The 21017-nt window shown below is 34.7% G+C and overlaps 1 protein-coding gene across 3 annotated transcripts in view; it reads left to right on the forward strand.

Annotated features, from left to right (window-relative positions):
- The window catches only part of LOC131846716 (6-phosphofructo-2-kinase/fructose-2,6-bisphosphatase), a 49133-nt gene extending 33493 nt beyond the window's left edge, over window positions 1–15640 (forward strand). For 2 of the 3 annotated variants that reach the window (XM_059196092.1, XM_059196094.1), the window contains exons 3-10: window positions 3174–3334; window positions 4070–4204; window positions 5367–5624; window positions 6142–6360; window positions 8351–8585; window positions 9239–9366; window positions 11402–11437; window positions 14041–15640. In XM_059196092.1, coding sequence (XP_059052075.1) covers window positions 3174–3334; window positions 4070–4204; window positions 5367–5624; window positions 6142–6360; window positions 8351–8585; window positions 9239–9366; window positions 11402–11437; window positions 14041–14130 — 1262 coding nt within the window. In that variant the 3' untranslated portion in view covers window positions 14131–15640. The remainder of the gene's footprint in view (window positions 1–3173; window positions 3335–4069; window positions 4205–5366; window positions 5625–6141; window positions 6361–8350; window positions 8586–9238; window positions 9367–11401; window positions 11438–14040) is intronic. The other variant, XM_059196093.1, reaches the window with a different exon arrangement.
- The last annotated feature ends 5377 nt before the right edge of the window (window positions 15641–21017 follow it).

Genomic DNA, 21017 nt, shown 5'->3' on the forward strand with positions numbered 1-21017 from the left:
AAAATATATTTTGGTATATGTACCGTATTTATATTCATATGCATGTAGTAAAAAACGGTTATTTCAATATTACAAACAGACATAAATTTTTTTTATATGTATAGATATAGATATATGTGAGTGCGTCATTCATTAATTAACATATTGTCCCAATATATATTGAGATGATAACATTAGGTTAATTTTATAAAAATACATTATATTTGTTTATATTATATACCAACAAGAACAATTAACGATAAAGCATTTAATTACCATCCATGTTTTTGTTTATTCAGATAAAACTGTGGTAAGAGGGATTTTTTTTTTTGTTTAAACATTAGTTATATTTAAACCTTATTTAGAAATAGAAATTACGTTTATACAAATAAACTTAAACTTTGATTGTTTTATGGCGATAATTATAATGTAATTCGATTTCCACACTATAGCATTTGTGTTCATGATATTGTATTGTTTATTCTACACTTCTCGCAAAACAGAAAATTTTTCCAATGGGTGATAATGAAAATAAAAAAATAATCTTAAACCTTGAATATTCTAGTTTTCAGATTTCTTAGGTAAATAATTAATTATTTACTTAATTTTTACCCAAAAATCAATAGTTTTATTTTCTGTACGACCATTTTTCATTTAAATAGAGCCTGTTAAAAAACACCCATAAATTTGGAAAAAAAATCTGCTCCCTTAATTTTTGCGAGTATATTTGTTTTCTATTAGATGTTTAATACATGCTCTAGTTAGTTTGATACTAGATGGCGCTGTATTAAAAATACTCTGTTATTATTATTATATTTTTGATACATGACACCAGACGCTTAATATAAAACTAAAAATATTGCAAATTTAGGAAAACTGCTAATTATTTTTAACGTTAAAGTAGAGTTTTTAATTAATACAGTATGTAAATATTTTTAAGAGCACACTTTGTGTTATCGCTATAGATTTTGAGGTCGTCATGAGTGCTCACTCTTTGTAAGCTGTGTTAACGTTGTTGGGTGAAATTAGGTAGGTAAATAGTGAAATTTCAAAACAGAGGAATGACATCTTAGGCCTCCGGAATGACAGCGCATGAGCTGGTATCATGGCTTACCATCAGTTGAGCTGTCACATCAATTAGCTGTATAGCTTTTTTTTATACCACGTAGGTGGTAAACAAGCATAAGGCCTATCTGATGGTAAACGATTACCGCAGCCTATGGACGCCAGAAACACCAGGTTTTCTTTTTTATTTCAATTACATAAAAAAGTAAAAGCTTACTTTTATATCATACTAGCCACCGGCCCCGGCTTCGCACGGGTGTGCATGTATTATACATTTAAACTTTCCTTTTCCAATCACTATTTTTGAAAACTGCATTAAAATCCATTGCGGAGTTTAAAAGATATAAGGTAACAGACGATTTTATACGATTAAAGTAATAAATAGATGTGTAAACAATATACTTATTGCTTTTTTATATAATAGAAATAATAAATGTCTCAAATTCAAAATATCTTTATTCATGTAGGTCTATTACAGACTCTTATGATATATCAAATCTACCGTCCGATCTGAATGATTTCGAGATGAGAAGAACTGACAAGAAACTCAGCTCGTATTTTTTTTTATTGTTGTACATATTTACAATAATACTATTTCATTTAAATTCAAATTTGGGAGAATAGACCACCAGCATATGCTATATAAAATTCTAATCAGTGTTCGCAACCTGAACAGACCAGTCCCTACAAGCAGCACCCGTTCACGAGTATGACGGATGAGCCAGCCATCATTGCACTCAACCATATTAGAGGGAGAAGATCTTTAAAGATACATCAAATAAATATGTTATAACGTCACATATAAATGTGTGCAAGTACACAAGTAACCGCAGTGACCACCCCGACAGTGATCTTGTTTGTTTGTTAATTGACAAGTAATGTGAGAATTGTGGTAATTATATGATAAATAGACGACAAAATGACTATTTTTATACACCCTTAAGTGTTAAACTAATGGAAAATAATAATGCAACATATTAAACATAGCGTTTTTCACATAACAAGCTGTCTGTGTACGTGGTAAACACTATTTGTGAATCTATTATTGTTAGGGAAAATACTTTATGTGGAAGCGTCTGTCTCGTACCTGTATGGTTCTGCGGATTTCTTGGGCTTCAGGGTCTCGAAGATATTTTCGCTAGCTTTCCAGTTTCACAGTAGGCTTAACTCAGTTTTAATTTATTTTAATATACAAAAAATGCGCGCGCGTCATGGCCGCCGTACGGTCAGTTCTGTCATAGGTAAGGGGGGGGGAAGGAAAAGCGCGGGAACAGAAACTAACGGACTCTAATATAATAATCTGTGCTTACGATGGTACAGGGTAGATTTTGAACAATTATAATATTAATAATGACCCTGAATAATCCGCACAGCGTCCATCTGGTTCCTTGTTAAGTAGAGATTACTTTTTTACACACGTGGAGGTCGACCTAACATGGTACATTGCTAGCAATGGGAGTTACCAGTTCCCATTGCTAGTAATCACCTTCTCTCCCTGTTAGCAATGTAGCAAGTCAGGTTAACTTCCACACGGTTTCTGTAAACCATCATGATAAATTCCTGGAGAATTTGTCACTATGGGCTAACTGATTAGATGTCATACACAGGTGCCACGCCAGTGTAAACCGATAGCGCAGGTGGATACAATCATCATCATCATCAGCCCACTGCAGTCCACTGCTGGACATAGGCCTCTCCCAAGGCACGCCAATGGGCACGATCTTCAGCCCTTCTCTTCCAGTTTTTACCCGCAACCCTACGTATGTAGTCGCTCAACCTGGCTGCGGGGCGGTCCTACACTACATATCTTATATATAAAATTCTCGTGTCACAGTTTTCGTTCCCATACTCCTCCGAAACGGCTTGACCGATTCTCATGAAATTTTCTGAGCGTATTGAGTAGGTCTGAGAATCGGCCAACATCTATTTTTCATCCCCCTAAATGTTAGGGGTAGTCCACCCCTAAGTTTTTTTTTATTTTAAGACAAAACAACGTTTGCCGGGACAGCTAGTAATATATAATAAATAGGATACAATGTAATCATCAAATTAAAAAATAGGGTCATTGTAGTCCACATTACTATCAATATGTCTGTTCTATCCTGATGAAGCATGTTGTTTGTTGCCAGTGTTCAACTTGGGCGAGTACAGGCGGCATGCGACGACTGCCTACACGAGTCATGAGTTCTTCCGCGCGGACAACAAGAAGGCAATGGCGATACGGCAGCAGTGCGCCCTCGACGCGCTGCACGACGTGTGCGAGTGGCTTGTCAAGGGTGGGGAAGTAGCCGTGAGTATAACATAACACAGCTTCGATTCTCCGTCCAATTCAAACGGGGATCGAAATTCGATCGAACGACACCCTGAGCCGAGGTTCGAACTCCTAGCGGTGCCCTCAGACTAAAGTCGTATGCGTCAGGCGGGAGTTGGCCATCAGCCGCTCCGTGATTCCTTCCGCGGGTTTGCAGTGTCATCTGTACTCGCCTCCTATCGCCTGGTGAAGACCAGCTGCGGCCAACAACATTAGAGTAGTTCGAAAAAAAAAATTCACACAGCGCCATCTAGACCCAAATTAAGCTAGCTAAAGCTTGTGTAATCGGTAGTAGATAACTGATACATGATAGTACATAGTTTTTTTTTTCGTAAAGACATATTATATATAGAAAACACCCAGTCCGATACAAACAATTATAATCATAAATATTGCGAGGAATCGAACCGGCGACCATCGGATGTAAGGCGGTGTGCTAAACCACTAGACCACCGCGGCCGTCAATATATTTATATATTATATCATTATTTGTAATTGCTTTCACACATTAAAGAGATCGAAATGTATATAGGAGCCAACATAATATTAGCGCTGCATATTTATTTGTAGCTTTATTACCTTTCATCTTTGCGACACATAACTCTCTTAACCACTCTCTCCCTCCCTCTTTATCTCTGTCTCTCCCCTCCCCCCCCCCTCCCCCCCTTCTCTCTCTTTACAACATTAATATGGAAAGATTTTATTTCTTTGCAGGTGTTCGACGCGACGAACTCGACGTTGGACCGGCGGCGGATGATCCGCGACATCGTGGTGCACAAGATGGGCTTCAAATTGTTCTTTGTAGAGTCCATATGTGATGACCCCACCATCATTGAACAAAATATCATGGTTAGTCTGTTTATAATGTCTTAATAATGATGAATGTTTTCAGTTTGATAAATGTATACTAGAATAATATAATAGAAATAATAATAAACTAGGATAAAACACAGCGGCATATAGAAACAACAACTGATAGAAATAAGTAAAAATGAAGATGATAGAAGAAGAAATGCCTACTGTATCTAGATAGGCATAACCTCAAAATAATGATAGGGACGATAATAATAATAATAATAATAAATAAATTTTATTTCATCTCCACAAATTACATAATTTCAGTTTTATTATATAAATGCTAACAAATAAAAATCACAAATATAATTTGTGGGAAATCTGGAGCCCAAACTAAGCCATAGCCTGTACCTTAGACACCAGGTCTCCCCTTCATATAAATTAGTTATACATCTAGTTTTAAACGTGGAGTGCATTGTGTTGCATGTGTGTGTGTGCGTGTGTGTGTATGTGTGTGAGTGAGTGAGTGATCTATGTAAAATTTATATATAAACTTATACTGTTGGAAACTATTTTATATACCTTTTTTATTGTCTATATTTTTTATAATATTATATTGTTTTTATATGACATAAGTCAATTTAATACAAAAATATTCAACAACTACAACGGTGCCGTTTTACTTTTTGCTCGTCATCTTGGTCTCCATCCTTCACATATACAATAACGGGCCATTGTTTCTTAAACAAACACCTGTACACAATAGGCGCTACAGACAGTCCCTTTTGTCGGGGCTGGTTTGGTTGGTTTGGTGACGTAATCATGGAGTGCTAGCAGTGGCCACACAACGAAAAAAAATCCTCGGAACGGTGAGGTCGCTCCGTGAAGCCTGTGAAGACACCAGGAGACTTCTGCGTTTTTGGGAGGAGCTTGGCTGGCTACTTTAGTAGTCTAGCTCTACACAACGGCCCAAATGAGAGCCTAATTGCGGAGACTGGGAGTCCAATTTACATTTACATTTAGAAAGTAAAAATAAGCTGCGGATATTACGAACACTCTTATATAGACAATAAATGAACACTGATAATTTTGCATGCCAGATTCTGGTGAACAGTGTGTTTCATAAATTATAATTTTTAAAATTCTGTAAACCATTTTATTTTATAAATAAATATATTTTATTTATTTATTTAATATAGTTTTGCTATAATTACAGGAAGTGAAAGTAAGCAGTCCAGACTACACGCATATACAAAATACGGACGTGTTAAATGATTTCCTACTAAGAATAGAGCATTACAAGGAGAAGTACGAACCGTTGGACGAGAGGCTCGAGTCGGAGTATAGTTTTATGAAGATATACGACACCGGGGAGAAGGTGGTGGTGCACAAACATGAAGGCCACATACAGAGCAGGATCGTGTACTACCTGATGAATATACATATTGTCCCCAGGACTATTTACTTGACGAGGGTGAGTGTTAAATTTATTATCAAACTAACTGTGCCCGCGGTTTCACACATGAAATTTACAGCCTATGTGTTATTCTGATGTATAAGCTATATCGCTGTAAAGTTTCATCAAAATCCGTATAGTAGTTTTTGTGTGAAAGTGTAACCAAACATCCATCCATACAAACTATCGTATTTATAATAATAATAAGATTCTATTATTATATATGTACTAGCTGTCCCGGCAAACGTTGTTTTACCTTAAAATAAAAAAAAAATTAGGGGTGGACTATGAATATATATATGGATGAAAAATAGATGTTGGATTCTCAATACGCTCACAAAATTTCATGAGAATCGGTCAAGCCGTTTCGGAGTATGGGAACGAAAACTGTGACACGAGAATTTTATATATAAGATGTTAGCCCGTAAGGTATAATATTAATTCATATGTATGTTAAGTCTATAAGGTATTTATAATATGGCTATAGTAGCCTGAAATAAATAATAAAAAAAATATGTATTTTTAATATTGGCAGCACGGTGAGAGCCTTCACAATATGGTGGGACGCATCGGTGGTGACAGTGAGCTGTCACCGCGCGGGCGACAGTACGCCAACGCACTCAGCTCCTACATAGAACACCAGCAGATCCCCGGCCTCAGGGTGTGGACCTCATGGATGAAGAGGGCCATACAGACGGTGAAGGATGTGAAGGCACCACAGGAGAGGTGGAAAGCGTTGAACGAAATTGATGCGGTGAGTTTCTACCTATGGATAATGTAAAATACAAGCAACTATTCAAATGAAAAAAAAAAATATATTCATATGGAATATTTCGGTCTCTTATATATATTTGAATCTAGAGCTAAAACGGCATCAAAAAAACTGGGCGTCCTCTCAAGGGTTGAAATTTACAGCCTGGACAGCTTTGTGTTACCAAGCACAGGTCCGATCTTGCATGTATTGTTAAGCTATGGATCGCTGTACCAACTTGACGCTCTAGACTCAATCAAAAGCAAGGAGACTTATCGGGGACGTTTTTGTGTGCTTCAAAGTCTTAATCACCGACATAAAGTCTTGTCTATCGGTGTTCTAAACTATCGTATTGCTCAATAATAATAACCTCATTCCTACCGTTATTATATATGTACAACAAGACGTAGAAACGTTGTTTTACCCATAAAATAAAAAAAAAATTCCCGCTGCTCAAACCAACCGTTTTGCATCATCTTTCCTTATGCGAGCAGCTAAAAAATAGACTCTCTACCAGCGTCTATTTTTCCTGCCTCTTACAACCTTGGGTCTTTTAAGTCAACAGTGAATAGGTATTATTTGAGCTTCGTGTAACAAGACCACATCATCACTCAACATCAGGTGAGATTGCAGTCAAACGCGCTCAAATTATGATATAAAAAATATATATATATATACAAAGTTATATGGGGCCGTTCAAGTATTACATAAGCACTATAGTCTTTGACTTTGGGGATTTTTGATGACGGAGGTTAGGGGAGTACGTCATCGAGATAATGATTAAGTGTTTTTGACTGTACTTTGTCTTGGTTTATAATATGGCTATAGTAGCTTGACAATAAATAATGAAAAAAAAATTATGTATTTTTCATATTCGATTACGCAGACTCCTGCTATTTAGATCTCACTGAAGAGCAACTAAATAAACTTGGCGACTTCAAAATTTATGTATACGTTTCATATTTGGTCTGCAAATATGATCATATTTCCCATTATCGTACTCAACTCAAGTGGCTCCCTATCCGTCTTCGTCGCAACTTACACATCCTTTCACTCCTTTACAGCATTCTCTTTAATCCCCACACTCTGATTATCTAAAAGACAGTTTCACATTTCTCATGGATGAACAGTAGCTATCCGTCATACGTAATGTTAACAACCTCCTTCTCAAATATCCCTCTCATTCCACTTCCTTCTATTCTAAATCCTTTTCTGTCCAGGCTGTCAGGTTATGGAAACTCCCCCCTTGCATTCGGAGCATTCAGTCATTTGCTAGTTTCAAAGTCTCTGTGGATAACTTTCTTTCCCTTTAAGTTCATATTGTCCTCTTTCTCATAGTTCCCTTCATATTCTCTGAAGATATGTGCATTATTAAAATGTGTAAATGTTTATATTTTATTATATATATTAATAGATATATTTATGTACAAATGTATATTTATGTTCATTATATATATATATCTTATCTTAATGTTACTTTCTCTACTGGTAGTCTGGAAGAGATTGCTTAGCGATAAGACCGCCTTTTGTATCAGTTTATGTATTATATCATTTTGTGTGTTTTCTTTGTCTGGTGCAATAAAGAGTTTAAATAAATAAATAAATAAAATTAAGTCATCGGTAGTTATTTACTTTTTTACACCTATGACACACAATGACAATGACAATCACATTGTCTTTGCTAAAAAAACAATACATTAATTGAAAAATGTTTACGTAAACTTGGGGGTGGGGGTAAGAGCTATGCTTACTTTTGCTGACAAGGGGGATGGGGGGGGAGGGTAATTAATTGTAATAAATTTGATTACGTAATTCTTGAACGGCCCCTATATATATATATCATCATCATCATCATCATCGCAGCCCGGAAGACGTCCACTGCTGGACATAGGCATATATATATATGTTATTAATTACCAATATAGCCTGCACTCAGCATATACTGTGTCAGCTTACTGTCACAGCGCTTTATAATTCCACTTTTTCATTCCAGGGTATATGTGAAGAGATGACATATGCTGAAATACAACAGAAATACCCCTCAGACTTCAACGCTCGCGACGCTAACAAGTTTGCATACAGATACCCACGCGGTGAAAGCTACGAGGACCTGGTGGCGAGGCTGGAACCCGTCATCATGGAGCTGGAACGCCAGGGTAACGTCCTGGTGGTGTCACACCAGGCTGTGATGAGATGCTTACTAGCATACTTCCTTGATAAGTCTGCCGGTGAGACATTTATTTTCAGTTTAGTTTTGTTTGTTTATTATTTATCAAACAAAATTGGTTACATACCAGATATTAATGCCTGATGGCATTCTCTACCAGTCATCAGTCGCGCTGATAAGACATAATAATATCAAAAACAAAAACAATAGAAATATACAGGAAAATAATATATATGTACATATTCAAATCTATCAATATACTAATATACGCACGCGGGTGCACCGTTCCATTATAATCCATTAAAGAATACCTCCACACGAAAATACACTTTAAGTATTAAAATCTTTAGTCCTATTTTTCCTAATTAAAGTATTTACTTCAAGCATCTGGGATACTCAAGTCACGGCCGATAATAAACTGACGCAACCGAGAATCGATCCCGGGGCTGAAACAGAAAGCAACCCCCACCATTGCGCCAAGGACGTCATCAAATAATGCACACTCGGGAACGCGTTATTAGTCATTCTCGAGTATGACGTGATGAAGAATAGCTCACTCCGTAATCTTCTCAAACAAGAATCGATACTGTGAGCTGAATTACGAAATCAATACTCCCACCATTGCGCCAAGGAGGCCATCAAATAACGCACACTGTCATACTCGGGAACGCGACACTAGTCGTTTCCGAGTATGACGTGTAGGTTGTCCCGCAGAGGAGCTGCCGTACCTGCACGTGCCGCTGCACTCGGTGATCAAACTGACCCCGGTGGCGTACGGGTGCCGCGAGGAACACATCGCACTGTCGGTATCCGCGGTCGACACCCACCGCCCTAAACCCTCTGTAAGTACACCGTTATGATTATACTAGCTTATACCCGCGACTTCGTCCTCGTGGAATTACGTTTTTTTTAATTTAAATAATAAAATCTTACTATAATCTTTATTTGTCTCAAATAATAAATTATTACAATTGCTGCTTATAATGAAACTAGACCCGACCACGCGTTGCTGTGGCTAAGGTTATTGCGACTATAAATTAAGATGTAAGCTATCCTATCTTTCAAGTTGCATCAAATTGCACACAATGTGCAAATCAAATTTGCATAGGAGTCCATCGCGGACAAACTACGTGACATGTAATCTTATAAAGATTTAGAAGTAATAATCGAGATAAAACGGTTTATAACTCAGAGGGGGCAGTGAGTCCACCCTTTCTACTATTCTGTCATAACCTTTATTAGTAATAATAATAATAATAATCACCGAAATCATTCCAATCGTTATATCGGTGAACGGTCTTATCCCAACCAGTCTGGAGCAACCTCTCAGACGGTTGGGATTCCGAGGCGGCTCACTCCCGGGAAAGATGCAGAAAGCGGTGCTGTTAGATTCTGCCCGCATTGTACGCCGGTTTCTCTCCCTGGGGCCCTGAACCCCGGCCGACTGTGCTTCTGTCGGGAGAAGTTGCCATCTCCTCTCCTTAAGAGGGGAGATGAGATATTTTTGGAAGTTAGGAATAATAATAATCTCAAGACAATTCACACAGCACCATCTAGACCCAAGTTAAGCTAGCTAAAGCTTGTGTTATGGGTACTGGACAACTGATACAAATACATAGATTTTTTTTTTCGTAATTACATACATATTATACGTAGAAAACACCCAGATCGACACAAACAATCATACTCATGAATACAAATGTTTGTGCCGTGCAAGGAATCGAACCCGAGACCATCGGACGTAAAGCGATGTGCTAACCACTAGACCACCGAGGTCGTTAGTAAATTAATACAATAAAGAAATCAACGACAGCAATAGCATTAAAGTTCAAAACTGTCCTCTACTAACAAAGTAAACATAAAAATTTTACAAAAACATAAAAAAAAATACAATCTATTAATTATGTATTAAACATAAAAAAAAAGATTACAACGCTACGAAACTAAGCATTGTTCTTGCGGCAACCAAAAACAAATGTTTGTAAAAATAAAGTTTTTTTTTTTCTACTGGTCATTCGGAAAGCAGACTCATTATAAGAAAGGGAATTCTGAAACGGTACGAGCATATATGTACTATATATTAAAAATAGTCTTTGTATACATGGCGTAAGGTTCTTATTTACGTTTAACTGCAGTTTTCCATTTTAAATGTCAAATTTAAAATTCGTCAGATAACGGGTGTCATGACGTCACTTCTATCTATCTATGTAGTTAACATTGTGTCAATGTCAAGAATTTATAGTCTTACTTTGTGGTGTCATATTTGTCAGAACTTTAGATGTACTTAATACTTTTGTTGACAACATCTGTCATGGTCATTATCATCTGGTTATAGCAGGAAATATGAATAATAAGATAATATTTTTAAAAAGGTGTTATATATGAATGTGGATGGTTATAAGGGCAGAGTAAGGCCGAAAAAGAGATGGATGGACTGTGTGAGAGATGATATGGTAAGAAAGGAAGTAAATAACTGCGAACAGGGATGAATTGAAGCGAAAAACATATTACGCCGACCCTAAATAAATGGGATAAGGAAGAAGCAGATGATGATAGCAGGAAATATGAAGGCACTACTGTTGCAGCCTCTTTGACAGGAGTGCTTGCTGGCCGCTTATAAGACATGACTACGACAGACAGAATAATTGACAAGAGACGAATACGACAGACAAATACGGACGACAGTATAGAAATTGGACTAATTATATTTTACATTATAAAACAAGCTCTTTTCATTAACAACAACATTTCATTTAACGGTCGGCCATTTTCAAGCAGACCGTTCAACTACCGAAGACAATGGCTGTATAGACTCTTTCTCTGAAACGGGAAAAACAAAAAAAAAGATATAACGTGATAGTGAAATATTCATTGCAGGGCACCGGCGAAGACACCACCACACCGCACCACCACGTGCGTACAAAATTGCGGATAAAATGAAGCGTCCATTACACTATATGTTTTACTGTAAATTTTGATCACATTTTTACATCTGTCCCGAATTATAAATCCTTGATAGTTAACAATAAAATGTAGTGATATAAAATTAAAAAATACCATCCGTCGATCGCCTGCAGATATGAACATAGAAATTGTTTTGTACAGTACAGATAATATCGCTTAATAATAATAAACTATATTAATTTAAAATATTGTAATTTTAGAAAACTCGACTTTAAAGTTTTTCGACTCGACTTTATTGTAGAAATTCCAAATTGTATCTTTTTAGTTACTGCAGTTTTTTACTGAGTGTGCTATATACATAAACTAGGCTACAGTCGCAACTTGGAAGAGGGCGACTCATTATTACCACACAAACTGTGGGTCAAATCCGCCGCATACGATATTGCACATTAAACCATCTAAATATATATAACTCAAAGGTGACTGACGTAGTGATCTATCAACGCACAGCCTAAACCACTGGACCGATCGGGCTGAAATTTGGCATTCAGATAGATGTTATGACGTAGGCATCCGCTAAGAAAGGATTTTGATTAATTCTATCCCCAAGCGGATTAAATAGGGGATGATATTTTGTATGAAACTTTGTCAATTTTAAACCGATCGGGCTGAGCATGCATAAAGCTACTATGACGTAGGCATCCCCTAAGAAACGATTTTGATAAATTTCACCCCTAAGGAGATAAATTAACGCGAGCGAACCCGTAGGCAAAAGCTAGTATAACATAAAGTGAAACCCTACTCCATCAATAAGAAATCCCACTATTAGGATATTACTACTACATTTTAGGATAAGCAGTAACAGAACGTAGACTGTAGTTATTTTTTTAATGCAGGTTATATAAAATTAAAATTTTATTTTCGTCAACAAAAATGTCGCAGATGAAAATTGAATGTCCAATATTGCATTAAGAATACATTAGTCTATTTCCAGCTAAATTGTCTATCAATCACAGCTAAATCTGGAATATGAAAAATCAAAGCATATCGTGTAATAGACGCTTTAGACCATAGACAAATTAAATTAGTTTTAAAGCATGATCCGGATTGTAGGCACAGGAAACTATCGAAGCACTTAATTATATAAAATAATCGGTGTGAGGTGGTGTGCATTTTAGTATCTATTTCTTTTCTTCCTCTAATATTATTTTCGGGATATTGACAACTAAGTAAGCTTTCTTGGCGTCGAAACAGTAAATCAATTATTTTTCTATCCTGTATAAACTAGAGTTAGACGTATCTACCAAGTAACATGTGTGGATACCTCTTTCCTTGCTGTAGTATTTCTTTTACTTTGCAGCCCTGTAGTACCGTAATTTGTCTTTTTTCTGTATAACACAAATAAAAGTATATTCTATCTATCTATAGATAATAATGTTATTTCTTAGTTAAAAAACAAGACAATTATAAATACTAAGTTAGTAGTTATCTGCCTATTAATGCTTTAATTTAGTTACTCGGTTTTTGTCGCTTTTGGAGTCGATGCCTGGGCAAAGGGATTCGTCCCGAAGACCCTAACCTCTAGCCTGGAGACCCCTCCAGGCTAGTGATTAGTCTTCGGTCAGACCTAAGTTTTTTCTATTCATTCGAATAGAGTAGAATTTAGATATTGAATTTAAATGACCAGTGTCAATTATAGATTAGGCATTATTTATATTGTTAACTGGGTCTTCAAACGAATTATTTTATAGTAAATAAAGGATACCTGATCTTTTGTTCTCAGATAACAATATAAATAACTAGCTGTGCCTGCTGTTACAGCCGCGTTGCTACTCGTTAAATTTCAATAAACAATAAAGCCTATCTGTTATTCTGATGCTTAAGCTATTACTGTTAAGTTTCATGAAAATCCGTTCAGTAGTTTTTGTGTGAATGAGTAACATACATAATCACAAACTTTATATAATTATTAAAATGTATATTAACCGTCTTAGTGTCATGCATTTTTTCGCAATATATGTGAAAAATGCCAAGAATAATTACCCTCTCTTTTTTTTTTAATTTTGGAGTAAGAGAAAATAATGTGTAACTTTCGTAAAAATGTTTCAATTTTCAAAATAGAGGCCGAAACTCAAAAACACTGACGCGTGAGTCACTACCACGCATCTGGCACTTTTAGATATAAGCGCAGGCACGCGGTTGCACGCCTTGGCGCTAAGACGGTTAAACACGAAAGTTTATAACTAAATATATAATATATAACCTCGGATATATAAGACGACCTCGGTGGTCTAGCGGTCTAGCACACCGCTTTACGTCCGATGATCGCGGGTTCGATTCCTCGCACGGCACAAACATTTGTATTCCTGAGTATGATTGTTTGTATCGGTCTGGGTATTTTCTATGTATAATATGTATGTATTTACGAAAAAAAAAATTATCTATGTATTTGTATCAGTTGTCTAGGACCCATAACTCAAGCTTTAGCTAGCTTAACTTGGGTCTAGATGGCGCTGTGTGAATTGTCCTGAGATTATTATTATTATTATTATTATTATAACCATAGATGAGACAATTCTATGGAAATGTTTAACATTATATTGTATCCACAGGTGATACCGGCCCCGCCAATAAAACCGCTCACCTATCCCGTTCTAAACGGCACCAATGGCGAGCGAACCGACGACAACCAATCACACTAACCGGCCATAGACAAGGCCTATTCTACCAATGGCTACCTTGACGGAACGAGAAGTAAAAAAAAAAGTGTTGTCTGTGACTACGAGTTCTATATTTGAGACTGATTATAAATTGAATGTTTTAAATTGTAATTTCGTGCGGTTGTAAGATGTAAGTGTCGTGATGTACATCACTTGATTCAGAGATGGTGTGGAGACACCGCTTTTGGTACATTTGTATATATATTATTATATATATACATAGCCTGTTTACAACTATAATATGTTATATGTATGATTCCTATTACAATAAATGATAATATTTATAAACTATTTATTAATTACTAATAATAGTTGACCGTTAAACGTTTGGTTAACATTTTATTTAGAAGATTATTTTTATTATTGGTTGTTGATATGTGTAATTTATATTTATTTAATATAATAATATGATGACATAATTGTAATATATCATTACATAGTATAAAACAAAGTCGATGTCGCTGTCTGTCCGTCCCTATGTAGGTATGATTAAATCTTTAAAACTACGCAACGGATTTTGAAGTGATTTTTTTAATAGAGTGATTCAAGAGGAAGTTTTATATATATAATACATGGACCCGTGCGAAGCCGGGGCGAGTAGCTAGTTTTATGTATAAAAATCACAGTATAAAATGTTAATTAATTAAATCTAAATTGTTTTACTTTGTTAATATAATTTTTTTTATTATGTCGTAATGATAATAAAATCTAAGACCAACTAAAAACTCGCAGATGATATTTGTGATAAATAAACCTTACATTCTAATAATGTGTTCAAGTAATGCTATTTCTGGACCAATACGATATTGAAACCTTCAAGAAAACAGCTTATTTCTTCTTAAAAGGCCGTCAACGAACTTGCAATTACTTACCATCAGGTGAGCCGCAAGCTCATCTGTCCCCTATACTACAAAAGAGTGTGAATTTAATGAAAGTAAATAATTAAATTACCCACCATATTCCTTATTGTTGATAATTCAGTTCCATTAATATTGCCATTGAGTTTTATGTTGGTTTGTACACTCATCTGGAATAAAATCAACTTTACTATGAACATAATGCGGTAACTTTAAGTCAATTTGAATGGTCTATATATTGTGATAACGTATTTACATATTATATATTATTATATTAGCTTTGCCCGCAGTTTACCCGCCTGAACTTTATAGCCTATGTGTTATACTGATGTATAAGCTATATAACTCTAAAGTTTTATCAATATCCATCCAGTAATTTTTGCGAGAAAGAGTAACAAATATCCATCCATCCATACTCACAAATTTTGCGTTTATAATATTAGTAAGACTGTGTTTTTAATTAAACCGTTACTGTTGTTAATTTGAAGGAATCTTTGATCACTGAACAAGGATAGCAATAAGTTTCTTTGTTCCAGATGTATGTAATTTTATAAGACGTTATAAATCGTACACCATGTATTGTTTCACAATTAATTCAGAATAATGTGCAAAAAAATCTCACTAGAAATATTAAATGCGAAATTTTAATTAACCACTAATTAAGCGAAAAAAATTGTCTTTATAAATAATTATTTTACAATTGTTAATGTGCCATAATAATAGTTTCAGTAGACCACACTGTAAAAGGCGAGAGCGGTCGCGGGATCTCAAGGACCCGACAGAGTATGGCACTAAATTAGAGAAAGAAAACCGGAGAAAGAAAGAGATGGATATATAGTTCTGAAAGATTATAGCACTAAATTTCATGCGCCAGAGAAAGAGCGAGACGAATATATATTCGTCGGAATACCGTATTGCATTTGTATGAGAGTTCATTTCAGTTTGCTTCAAAGGAGAATTGTAACAACTAAGTTCCTATATTTTTTTTTCGGAATTTCAATATCCTAACTTTTTTTTACAATAAATATATATGTGATTCGTGAATGGGATCCGTGGAAAAACTCATATTTTTATATGTTTTTGCGTACGCAACAGTCTACGCATTCATCTAGTTTATAATATTAGAAATATTTTTTTTTATAATCTCCAAACACCGTGTCTCCACACGTATATATTTTTATAACTTATCTCGTTTTATCAACTATCTCTATCACTCAATCATATTACTATACATATGTGTATAAATATTAATTTTTAAATTTTTACAAATCCCTATGTATATTATAATATAATATTGTAAAATATTAATTTAATTTTTATTTAAATATAAGTGTATTATAAATGGGCTTTTATTGTTTATTTATTTGTTCCCTCGTTACATGTACTAATCCCCAACTTGGGGATCGGCGGGATTCCACTTAAACTTCTTGCAGAAAATGGGTTTCCCGATGCACTGCTAGCGCGTCCGCGTTGAGATTCCATAGATTGGGTATTAGGTTGAAGCATTTTTGCCCATAAAGTAAAAATAAATTAAAATAGAGAGAAGCTTGTATAGCCGTTTATTATTACAGCAGCATGCGCATGCGCAGTGACAGAAGTATGTAATATAAAACCAAAAGTATATAAAGACCATCATATTTTAAATATGGATAAAAGAATATATAAAAACTGCCAGTGATTCTCATTGTAGGTCTAACAGTTAGTTGCTTAGATAAATCTAAAAGTACTATAAATTTTCAACTTTAAAAAAATTCACTCTAAATTTCTTCTAAAATATCTTAGTCTGACATGCGTTCCATACTTGAACGCGTATACAAAGCTCCATTGGCAGGCTCCTACGAAAAAAAATCTATGTATTTGTATCAATTGTCTAGCTTAACTTGGGCCTAGATGGCGCTGTATAAATTGTCCTGAGGATGTTATTTTTTTTTTGTATGTGATAATGAAATGGTGCGCATCCGCCTGCGCTAACGATTTACGCTGGTGGAGCACCAGTGGAAGATGATAAAATGAGAATGAGGTCAGGTAAGTTAGCCCATCGTGATAAATTCACCTGGAATTTATCACGATGGTTTCCAGGGGGAACCGCGTGGAGGTCAACCTGACATGGTACATTGCTAGCAATGGGGTCAAGAGTCCACATTACTAACAATCCCTTTCCCCCCTGAGGATGTTATTATAATTATTCTACCAGATATCGCTCGTCAGGGGGAGAAACACGAGCGGTGAAAATGAGTGTTGACGTCGTCGTACGTCGGCAAAGAGGCTTAAACCTACACCTACACCGAGTTACAAGCCCCAGGATCTGCTTGGAGTTTTCCTCTCTACCCCACGAGGGACCCGGCATCCGCACGGTGAATCTATAAAATACAGAAAAGTTACAATTAAATATTGTTAATAACGTCGTTATTAAGGCCCAGTCAGACTACGCTGGAAAAATCATATCCAATGACATTGAACATACTTAGTTGTCTTGAACCTTTTTACAAATTTAAAAGCATATCGGGAACTCGACAAAAATAAATATGATGTGATAAGATGCCGTGAAGAGAAAATCACGGGAAGAAAAGAAAATCACGTAATTTTCTTAATTTCATCATAGATAACATAATATTACATAAATTTATATATATAGATCTGCAATTTCACAGATTTTGATTTCTTCTTATGCCATCTAACGAGAAAATTTAACAATGTGTGTGAATTTCCCATGAATTTCAGTATAAGCTCCATCTATAGTCGAATAGCGAAACTATTTAATAACAGTTTCCAAATTCCAAGAACTGTGGAGTAATGAACTTGTGAACGTGATAACGATTTCGTAACATACAATTCGTATGATACAAACATGAATAGTATTTTACGTAATGTAGCAGTTTAGCAAAACACCTTACTTCCCATGGTCGCAGGTTCGATTCCTCGCATGAAACAAACTTACATGAGTTTGATTGGTAACATTAATCTGGGTGTTTTCTAAGTACATTATTTATGTATTTACAAAAATATCTATTAGTTATATATTACCGATATAACAATCGCGACATAGATTAGATGGCGCTGTGGTCATTGTCCAGGATTACTATTAATATTATCACTACCTGTTACAACCAAATAGCACTAATTCATTAGAATCAAAATACACAACCAATTGGTTAAGTAAATAAATATCAGTCGTAGTAATCGCCAGTAATTTCACTTTATTTTTATTTTATATAGTTATAAAATTGTTGTTATCCGCGACTTTCGCTGCATGGAAATAATTTAATTAAAAAATCTAACCCGTCATTTGTACCTGTAGAATTTGACCTTTTTTTTATTAAAATAAATATTTTTTCTAAAATGAAAATATCCTAAGTTACTCTTTAGTTACATTATATTGGCTATCTGCGAGTGAGATTGTTAAGACAAACCGGCCAGTTGGAACAGACAAAAAATTCATACATATATATACATTTTTAAAGTAACTTCCGTATATTTTAATATGCGTTTAATGAAAGTTATTAATTTTAAATTACAAAATAGATTATTATTATTTATTATAAGAGGAAAGAAAGTGAGGAATAGAATAGAAATAGTCCTTATTCGAATAAACTTAATATAAGCACTTTTGAATAGTCACACATTTTTTATTCTACCACTCATTCGGAACGCAAGAAGAATGAACAAGAAACTCGAGTGTAGCTCTTTGTGGAGGGGATGACTAAAGCACAGTTACATCAAACAAATTAATTACAACATTGGAGTAGTGTCCTATCAATATTTAAAGAGCATGATGGAAATTGGCAAGAGATCGTGGAAAGTGGCAAGAGCTCCACCGACAAGAGCGTGGCTCTTAACTTATGAATAAATATATAGATTATTGCTATTATCTAAATACATACAAAATATTTACCTACCTAATATCACATAGTACTAGTGGTACTACATAAAAGACGCTCTAAGTACTTAGGCATTTGACATGACTAATTTTACTGTAATAATATAAAAGCGAAAGTTTGTGAATATGGATGGATCAGTGTTTGTTACTCTTTCAAGCAAAAACTACTAAACGGATTTTGATGAAACTCTACAGTAATACAGCTTATACATTAGTATAACACATAGACTATAATTTAAAAATATATTATGTAAAATGGGCGAAATATATTTATAAATATCGAGTAAGTGATGCAAACGAAATTGCGAGGGCCGGCTAGCATTTTATATTGGTAACGAAACGTATTGAATAGATGTGTTAACGTATTTGTGTGTGCAGTCTGTGAATGTATTATATGTGATGAGCGTCCACTCCGGCATATAGGTAGCCCGAGCAATCAATAAAATCCGTAACTATATACCCGCCGATGTACCGCCAGCCGTGTTGTGCCCCTACATACACATCAGTCGTGCGCATAATAGCTCTCGACTGGGAGCGTTCAGTTCACTTCGCAGCTCTTCTGCGAACTAGTTCATATTGACTTTTATTCTAAATTTAAATATTTGTGTAGGTAGCAATATAAGTACAATATTAGGTATACCATATGCGATTGGCTAATCAAAAATATCTTTATATTCTAAATTTTTATTCAAATTTAGATCTGTATTTGTACAATTTGGATTACATTTAGGTACTTTCTTTTTTTAGTTCACAAATACAGCAGTTTAGACTTTATCGCGATTTCACACGTCTGTGTCCATCGCTTATTGTATGACAGAAAAATATGTATTCTTTTTTTATTAAAATTATGACCATTACTGTGAAAATAAAGAAAATTATGTTTTCTGTACAAAAATAGTTTAATCATTCTGTTTAGTTTAATAATTATAGTAATAAATTAGTTAGCAGAAAATCACTTTCTATTATTTTTTTACTATAATTGAGGATAAATATTCTAACATATTTTAGTAAAAGCTCTTTATTTATTTTGTGAAAGGAACTAAAGAGCGAATGTTCTTCCGAATCAGTTCATTCACGACTACACAAACGTAATCACACATACACATACTTGTACACACTACACTGTGCTACGTATGATGCCCTACATAGCTAGATGAAATCCAGAAAAATTATTACTGCAAACTGAATAACTGCCTACTATTTAAATGCGAATGTTTCACTTAAACCTGACGCTAAGCTTGAACATTCATTACTACAATTTTAATTATATTAATGCATTATGTACAGGTTGTGATGTTATATAAATATTAGTATTTATTACTTATATAGGACCGAAAATTACTCTATACAATTTGGACAGACTTCAGAAAGAACGTATTTGAATATTTTTTAGTTTGCAAGGATATACTTTCGATTTGATTCAAATTAGAAATTTCATCCAAAACGGTTCAGTAGTTTTATAAGTAAATTTTAGAATTAAAAATGCTAGACAATAAATAATAAAATGATGTTTGCGGAGAGAACCTTTTGGATAGTTTATTTTTATTAATTATACTGTTTACATCCCAGAAAAGTTAATATCACATGTTCTTTACAGTAAATAAGTACCAACATCCTAAGTACATGCGTAGATACTACGCACTACGCACCTAAAAACATTCCCAGCGTTCAACCTTGTTATAGATTGATAAAAAAAACATAAATATGACGCATTTTTAGGGCTACCATCACATAAATTGTGTATATTTTCGACGATCCCAAACAATGGAGTAGTGTTTTTTCCGAGATTACGTATAGATTTATTTTAATTTATAGCATGAAATTAATCTTACTTTAAAAATGTCAATGTTTAATCTGGATCCCTTCTAACTGCAATATACCTAATACTGGCAAGACTCGACGGACTGCACTCCTACGCATTGTTGTTTGTTACAGTTGAAATAAATGAAGTAATTTTTTTTATTGTAATAAGCAGAACAATCGTTTTGGTAACAATCAAATAGGTTTATATCAGTATAAAATGAAAGTCATTGATATCGATTTTAATATCGATTTTTGAACCATAGATCTGTAGAATATGCTATTTTTTAAATTGTCTTTGACACTCAGCTGTCATTGACATTTTGATTCGACAA

The sequence above is a fragment of the Achroia grisella genome, unplaced genomic scaffold, assembly GCF_030625045.1.
Source record: "Achroia grisella isolate CSIRO2021 unplaced genomic scaffold, CSIRO_AGI_Agris_v1 utg512, whole genome shotgun sequence".
NCBI lineage: Eukaryota > Metazoa > Arthropoda > Insecta > Lepidoptera > Pyralidae > Achroia > Achroia grisella.